Source organism: Arachis ipaensis, chromosome B04, assembly GCF_000816755.2.
Source record: "Arachis ipaensis cultivar K30076 chromosome B04, Araip1.1, whole genome shotgun sequence".
NCBI lineage: Eukaryota > Viridiplantae > Streptophyta > Magnoliopsida > Fabales > Fabaceae > Arachis > Arachis ipaensis.
Window position 1 is genome coordinate 130470552 of NC_029788.2, and position 8935 is coordinate 130479486.

Below are 8935 nucleotides of genomic sequence, written 5' to 3' on the forward strand. Positions count from 1 at the left end.
TCCAAGCCATATCTGAGCCAACCATTCACCATCATCATCTTCATCTTCTTCACCATCATCCCCATCCATCACTGTCTCTTCCCAGCCACCATAACCTCCATCACCATCACCTCAGCACCGCCACAGCCACCTCCCTTCACCACAACCTCCGGCGACAACGACTTTAAATCGAATCAGCAGCAGTAGCGGCATTAGCCGCACCAACAGCTTCCCGCAACAACAATGCCATCGAACAACTTGCAAATGTATTGACATAACCCTAATGCAATAATGTCTCAAAATTCTCAATCAACCATGAAAATAGAACGGTAACAATGAGGGTTTTGGAACAAGGACAACTTACTAAAACTTGAAAAGAACAGAGAAATGGAGCGGTAGCAGTATTAGCTTCGTTTAAGCACAAACAACCTCACGGCCACCACCACGGCAGCAGCGATTTCAGCACACAAGAGAGGAATCAGAAACAGAGACAAGGCTGGGCAACAAACGGAGACAGTGGTTTCGGCGACAGCGGCAGCGACTCCCGCTAGTGACGGCAATGAGCTCCCGTGATGATGACGGCGACTGGGTGTGGCGGTGGTGACAGGATCGGCTTTCCTTCTCTCTCTCATCTTCGCGCACTTTCTCTCCCTCTTCGAAGCTCGACAGTGACACATAGTGAGGCGCGATGGCAGCCCTAGCTCGATGGTGGCTGGACAGTGGCGGAGCACGACGGCTCCTCTTCCCCTTGCGGCGTCTCTGGTTCGCGACGCGTGCTCTCTCCCTCGACGTTGGCAACAGCGACAATGTCTCCCTCTTCTTGCGTGGTGGCTCGGCGTCTTGACGGCGGTGGTGGTGCGCGACGGTGGCTGGTGACGGCGCGATACCCTCCCTCTCTCGGATCTCTTCTCGTGCTCTCTCCTCACTCTCTGAATCTCTCGTTTCTCTGCTCTCTTCCTCCTTGCTCTCTTATTTCCTCTGTTAGTGTGTATGTCATGTGTTTTTGTCGCCGGAGGTTGTGGTGAAGGGAGGTGGTTGTGGCGGTGCTGAGGTGATGGTGATGGAGGTTATGGTGGCTGGGAAGAGACAGTGATGAATGAGGATGATGGTGAAGAAGATGAAGATGATGATGGTGAATGGTTGGCTCAGATATGGCTTTGGGGGGTAGTGGGGTGGGAGTGCCACGTAGGTTCGGAAACCCACGAACCAAGCTCAGATCCAAGCCAGGGCACTTTTGTCACACGGACAGCATCTATCATGGGTACAAGATTAGTTTCGAGCTTTCATGGGTACAAATGTCAGCGTTTTCATCTCTCATGGGTACAAATGGTCATTTATTCTTTCTTTAAATATATTGTTTATAAAAATATTATTTACAAACTGAAAATCAGGTACTAAATTAGTTAATGTATAATTTTATATGTAATATAAATAAGGGGTAAGTATGGTTTTGGTCTCTAACGTTGAGGGTGAAAATCGAAACCGTCCCTCATCTAATTTTCGATTTAGAATCGTCCTTAACGTTTTTTTTTCGTATTAAAATCGTTCTTTTTAATAAAATTTTTTATATTATTCCTAAACTACCTTTATTTTAATAAAAAAGTTATAAAATTAAAAAAAAAACCGTGTTGGGCGCGAGAGGGGAACGCGTCGGGGAGGAGGGGGGAAGGAAAAGGGTATACGAAGGGAGAGGGAGGGAAAGGGGAAAGGGGAAGGGGAAAGGAAGAGGGGGATGGGGACGACCGCGGGAAGAAGAAAGGAAGGGGGAAAGAGGGAGGCGGCGCGGTAGGTATCATTGCCGCCGTCGCCGCCACTGTTGACAGGAGAAGAGAGGGAGATTTGAGAGAGCTGAACGGGAAGAAAACACAGGAAACCTCGCCGCCGCGCCCAGCCCGCTGCGTGCCCCGTCGCATCGCCACCCAGACCGCGTCCAACCTTCACCGCCAGCTGCGCCTCACCGCTGCCCAACTTGCCGTCGCGCCAGCCACCCACGCCAGAGGAGAGAGATCGAACATAGAGAGACGCGAAGAGGGAGAAGGACTCGCGCTGCTGCTTCTTGCCGCCTCGCCGCTGAGGGAAGCCAGCGCCACCGTCGCCGCTGCTCCTCACCGTCTCGCCGTCTTGCCACTGCTCCTCGCCGCTTTTGCTTCTTGCTTCGATCTCTGTTTCTACTTCGTCTTCTGCTTCTTCTGGGTTTGCTTGAGTTTGAGTTTTGGGTTCCTGTTTTCTGAGTTTGAGTTTTGGGTTTGTTTTTTTTTTGAGTTTGAATTTTGGATTCTGAGTTATGGGTTCTGATGATGATGATGATTTTCTGAATTGAGTTCTTGTTTTTTTGAGTTTGAGTTTTGGGTTGTTTTTCTAAGTTTGAGTTCTAGATCTGAGTTCTGGGTTCTGATGATAATGTTGATTTTCTAAGTTTTGGTTGGTGTGATGCAGATGTGATGGAGTATCAGTGGGTAGGGGTGCTGGTGGTGGATTTTGGTTCTGAGTTCTTATGATTCCATTATCCATGGTGGTGGTGGTGGTGGTGTTGATGTTGATGGAGTATCAGTGGGTGGGGGTGCTGGTGGTGGGTTTTGGTTCTGAGTTCTTATGATTCCATTATCCATGGTGGTGGTGGTGGTGGTGGTGTTGGTGTTGGTGTTGGTGGTGGTGGTGGTAGTGGTGGAGGAGGTAATTGTGCTAATAGTGGTGAGGGTATTTTTGTCCGAAAAAATTAAAAGGACGATTTTAATACCAAAAAAGACGTTAAGGACGATTCTAAATCGAAAATTAGATGAGAAACGGTTTCAATTTTCACCCTCAACGTTAGGGACCAATACTATACTTACCCCTATAAATAACTAATTTAATGACTTATTTTCCATGTATATATAACATGTCCTTTTATTTTAGTGACCTTTATTCCAAAAAAAGGTTAGGATCTCTACAAGTACATTGTTACTCAAATAATCCATGAAACTTTCCCATATAGCTTGATTATTATCAATAAGAATAAGAATAAGAATAGAATTAGTAATTTCTTTTAGCTTACAGCTTACTTTCACACATACAAATATCTTCTATTATAAGTATTAACATTCCTTTCAATCAAATTGAAGTTTAAACCATAGTTTATCACATGTGATGTGAGGGATTAGTCTCTAGTCTTTTTTGCTAAACATCATCTTTTGGTGCCTCAAATGACATGTCAATCACTGACTCACTGAGGATGACAAAAAAATGTTATTCCATGGAATTTAGATATAAGAGGAATAGAATGATTAGAATCTCCCAAAGCACGAAATGTACCATTGTTAAATTATAGACTGACTGAATTAATATAATAAAATTTATATATAATAAAAATTATAAATTTAATGATAATTAATCTTTTATTTTATTACTTTATCAATTTTTTTAATTTGAAATTTCATATTTCAAAATGCATACGGACCAAGTTATGCAATACTCAAATAACACTGAGAATTTTATTTTATACAGAGGAACATAATAATTAATCTAAAAAGGGATAACACAGCAAAAACAAAATAAAATCATATGGGTAATGATTAAATTTGTGCTCTCAATAATTTTCATTTTACTTATTTTATTTTTTTACAGAACAAGACAGAAGCTTTTTCATTCCATTAGCCAGTGCATGTGCTTGTGAGTGAGTGGAGGAAGCAGAGAGAGACTGTGTCTTGTGTGAAGGGAGGGACTCCCCACTTTCTTCTCAAAGTCGTCTCCACGTTCTTATTTGTTGCTGTGTCTTCCACTGTTCCCATATTCCGCAAATTAAGCTTCTTTTTTTTTCTTTTTCTTTTCTCCTTTTTTTTCCTTTTCCTGTTGAATTTTGAAAGCTATTGTGGAACTTCCAATACGTTTGAACTAGTCCTTCAAATACCCTTTATTCAGATTTTGGTAAAGTTTTCATCTTTGGTATATGGGTTGTGGCTTGTGCTAGTTTTGGAGATCTGGGTGTGCTGCATTTTGGACTTGAATTTGTGTTCTCAGGTTGTGGAAATTGCAAGTGATAAATCTGGGTCATAATGCTGCTGGGTGCTCCTTCATTTGTCTTCTGCTGCAAATAGAAGAAAAAGGTTTTTTTTTTTTTCCTTTTTTAAATTATTTCTGAGCTACCTTTCTCTTTTCCCATTGTGAATTTCGCTTTACCTTTAGTATTTGTCAGGTTCTGTAGCTTGCAAAAGTTGCAAAAGTTCCCAACTTTGATAAAAGTAGTTCATGGGTATTGACTTTTTGCTGCTAAGCTAAGCTTTTGTTTTTGGGAGTTGGGTCTTAGTGGTTGTTAGAAGTTTTGATTTTGGAAGAAAATTTGAGCATTTTGTGGTAGTAGAATAGTTGATGATGATCTGAAACCTGGAGTTGATGCTTGATCTGGAGTGTTGAATTTGATGGTTATGTGAAAAAAGATTGGAAATTTGTGAGTGTTATTGAAATTTGGAAGATATTGATGGGAGTGTTATAGTAACATAGCACATTTTTGTTGTTGTTGTTGTTGAGGGTAGATTCATAGAAGATATGGCTTCAACTTCTCCTTCTCCAAATGCATCACCTTCTGCAATTCCACCAGAATCTTCTGCTAATCCACCACCACCATCACAACCATCTCCATCTTCTCCTTCTAAGCCAAATCAAACCTCTGACACCCCTGCACCTTCATCTCCTTCTACCCCTTCTTCAGCTTCACCTCCTTCTCCTTCAGTTCCTGTAACCTCTCCTCCTACCCCATCCCTTTCACCTCCACCATCATCTACTACACCTCCACCAACTCCATCCCCTCCTTCACCACCAGATTCTCCACCACCCTCAACACCAGCATCACCTCCACCTTCAGTTGCATCCTCACCACCACCACCAGCTGCCACTGCTGCCCCTCCTCCTGCCAAGACTTCCCCTTCGGTTCCAAGTTCGTCCCCACCGCCTCCCGTAGCCAGTTCCCCTCCACCTCAACCCTCACAGGCACCTCCTAAATCAACTCCACCTCCTTCTCAACCAGTTTCACCATCTCCTCCACCTCCAGCCAATGTGCCAAGGCCAACACCATCCACCCCTACTCCGCCGAAGGGAAAGCCACCAGAGAGTTCTCCTCTGCCGCCTTCGCCTCCTTCACAACATGCATCCCCTCCTTCTGTTTCTAAACCTGCTCCTTCCACTGATGCTCCCCCTCCATCAACATTGCCATCCACTCCTCCTGCACCTCCTTCCAAAGATGTCCCTGCTCCATCCACATTGCCATCAACTCCTCCTTCAGTCCCTTCGGCGTCTTCACCTCCATCGTCTTTGTCTCGTCCCTCTAATAATGGAACAGCAGCGGGGGCTCCAGCCGAGTCCTTACCCTCTTTTCCAACTGAGAAACCCACTGCTAAACCAACTAATGATGGCACCGATAATATAACCTCGAATACCCCATCTTCACATTCAAAAGGGTTAGGTTCTGGAGGAGCTGTGGCCATTGCCGTTATAGCTGGCTTTTTTGTTCTCAGCCTTCTTGTTATGGCTTTGTGGTTTTCAAAGAAAAAGAAGAAAGGAAAGGGACCAAAAGCTGGTTATACTTTGCCTTCACCATTTACCTCGTCTCACAATTCAGGTATTGCGTTTTGCACTTCTATCCCTTAACTATATAAGCTCATGCTGGTTATTACATGTTGTTTGTTGTCAACCTTGATTGTTACATGTGCTCATAGCAGTGTTATTCATGTGTACAAATATGTGATGAGTTCATGTGTTTGTGCTTTTAGTAGTGTCCTTCGTGACTTCCTGTGTAGACATATTTGATGAATTCAGCTGATTATAAATTTGTGTTTGTAGGCAGCTTTATGAACTAGGTAATAATTGAAATGTGTAAAATTTTCATAGAATATATATAATTTTTAGTTTGTGTGTGATGTGCTCCTAGCAGTGTCCTTCATGTGTACACAAATGTGTTACGAATTCAGCTTATTACAATGATTTTAAGTGTGATAATCAATTCTTGCTGGACTTTATTTTGTTCCAAAGAAGTTTGAATTTTAGTTGTATATATTATTTTTAAAGTGGTACTTTGTGAATGGAATATGTTCATAGGAAGCTTTATAAAGTAATTAATAATTGAATTGTGCAAAGTTTTGCTATAATATATACAATCTTTTAAGAAACATTGGTATTCTGTGCTAGGTACATTATTCTTGAGGCCACAATCACCAGCTAACTACTTAGGTAGTGGTTCTGGTGGTGATTTTGTGTATTCACCATCAGAGCCAGGTGCTGTAAGTAGTTCAAGATCATGGTTCACATACGAAGAACTTATCCAAGCTACAGATGGGTTTTCTCCAAAAAATCTATTGGGAGAAGGTGGATTTGGTGCGGTCTACAAAGGTATGCTCTTTGATGGAAGAGTAGTGGCTGTGAAACAGCTTAAAGTTGGTGGCGGGCAAGGGGAACGCGAATTTAGAGCAGAAGTTGAGATTATTAGCCGTGTGCATCATCGCCATCTTGTTTCCCTGGTGGGCTATTGTATATCTGAGCATCAAAGATTGCTTGTCTATGACTATGTTGCTAACAACACACTTCATTACCATCTTCATGGTAAGTAAGATATCTCTGTGATTCAGTAATTCAAATAAGTAAGAAAATGTAATACTTATTAACAACTTATTACAAATTTACAACTTCAAAAGATATATTTTATATCCACTTTGGTTGAACCATGTGAAAATGTCATATATGAAGTCCATTCTTTAGCATGAAAAGTTAAAAACTAATCATACTGTGCTGCTCTCATTATTTATTTAAATATTTTGGGGGTGAACTCAAGAACTCTTGAAAAAAATTATGCATTATATATTTAATGATTTTGCAGCTTGCAAGTAGATACACAAGATTCTTCCCCATATGTATTCATTAATATTTAAGTTAATATTGCATTTGAGTTCTACTCCTCCAATCCGAAGTAGGTTTTTCTAAAAAGTTTCGGTAATCATGCAATTCTAAGTTTATGTTTAATGGGTACCCTCCTATGTAAATTTTGATCTATAGCTTAATGAATAATTTACAACTTTTACAGGTGAAAACAGACCAGTTTTGGATTGGCCTACCAGAGTCAAGGTTGGAGCTGGGGCTGCTCGAGGAATAGCTTACCTACATGAAGACTGTAAGTTTCTTCATTGTTTTTCCTTTTTTTCCATATTTCATCACTATCCACAGTAAATGGGATTTTCTTTGTACTAGGGGTGTCTTTTAGATTTGGAGACATTCTTATAAAATATAAATATTTTTCTTATGACTAATTACATTGAAAGTTTTGAAGGACAAGATTGTATTCTTGTTCATTTTAAATTTAGAGCTACTTGTGTTTTAGTTGTTGATCCTTTTTTTTTTTGCGGCATAATATTTTTTGTATCTTCTTCATCCCTGTTTCTTACTTCATTTTTAATTAATTTATCAGGCCATCCACGCATCATTCATCGGGATATTAAGTCATCAAACATCCTGCTTGACAATAACTTCGAAGCTCAAGTAAGCCACTTTTGAACTCTTGCAACATAATTGGTCAGGGAATAAGCAAGTTTTCATGCTTCATTGCCAGCTTAAATCACATTTACAATCTGACACCTTTTTGGTATGATTTGGCCAACAGGTTTCAGACTTTGGACTTGCAAAATTGGCTCTGGATTCAAATACACATGTTACTACCCGAGTGATGGGAACCTTTGGGTAGGTACATGCGTTTGCGTGTAGCCTCATCAGTGATCTTTCATACCTTGTTGTTTAGGCCTCTTTCTGCTTATGGAATTGCAGGTACATGGCACCAGAGTATGCAACAAGCGGAAAATTGACTGAAAAGTCCGATGTATATTCCTTTGGTGTGGTGCTTTTGGAGCTAATTACCGGTCGGAAGCCTGTAGATGTCTCTCAGCCTATCGGTGACGAAAGCCTGGTTGAATGGGTACTTCCTATATTAGAAACTTAGAATTAACATTGCTTTGCTTATCATTATAACACTTGCATTTATAGAAACCATAGATTCCGAGGTTTTATTTACTTACTAGGCCAACTTATTCCCAGGCTCGGCCTCTGTTGATAGAAGCACTTGATAACGAGGACCTCGAAATCTTGGTGGATCCAAGACTGGAAAAGAACTACAACAGAGATGAAATGTTCCGGATGATTGAGGCTGCTGCAGCCTGTGTTCGCCACTCAGCAATAAAGAGGCCACGGATGAGTCAGGTAATTTGTTATCTTGTTTTCGAAAAGCTCCTCAAGACTATACTTTTCTTAACTTCCAAGTTACTAACCCTGCATGCATCAATTCATACATCACTTCCTAGGTGGTAAGAGCTTTAGATTCCTTAGACGAAAATTCTGATCTCAACAACGGAATCAGACCGGGGCAGAGTTCAGTCTTCGATTCTGCGCAACAATCCGCACAGATCAGAATGTTTAGAAGGATGGCTTTTGGTAGCCAAGATTACAGTTCCAGTTTCTTTAATGAGTCTCAAAGTAGCTGGATGAGTAGAGAGCAACATGACTCAACAACCATGAATAGATCAGGACCTAGGAATATTATTTGAGATGATTATGATGATGATGGTAATTTGATGGTGGCCAGATCCTGTGTTATAACTCTTGTAAATCTCAAAAGTATCATTTTTTTTTTAACCCTTTTTTGTTTCTTTTTGCCAACATGATTTTGCTTGCTATGATGCCTTCTATTCTTTTGTAATTTAGGTCATTTGTTACATAACTACTTGTATTTATAAGAGTTCAATGATTAATGATATAATATAATACCATGTATGATTTGTTGATCAATCTGCAACACCTATTACTATTAGACCTTTGATTTGGCAATTTGAGAGTGAAATAGGGAGAGCAAGGTCAACAAACACCGAGTTATCATTGATTTGACTCTGAATTCTAGACTATATCATGGAAAGAAACCAGAAACAACCATCTGAAGAAAATGCATTATATA

General features: G+C 40.8%; 1 protein-coding gene across 2 annotated transcripts; it reads left to right on the forward strand.

Moving 5' to 3' along the window:
- On the forward strand, positions 3589-8651 carry LOC107635527 (proline-rich receptor-like protein kinase PERK8). 2 transcript variants are annotated; one of them, XM_016339013.2, is made up of 9 exons: positions 3589-4061; positions 4141-5569; positions 6136-6546; positions 7025-7111; positions 7406-7476; positions 7598-7674; positions 7759-7906; positions 8026-8187; positions 8289-8651. In XM_016339013.2, exons 2-9 carry the CDS (start codon positions 4501-4503, stop codon positions 8529-8531), a joined length of 2268 nt encoding a protein of 755 aa, XP_016194499.1. In that variant the 5' UTR covers positions 3589-4061; positions 4141-4500; the 3' UTR covers positions 8532-8651. The 2 variants fall into 2 exon arrangements, with proteins under 2 accessions (XP_016194499.1, XP_016194498.1); XM_016339012.2 differs by having other exon boundaries at positions 4488-5569.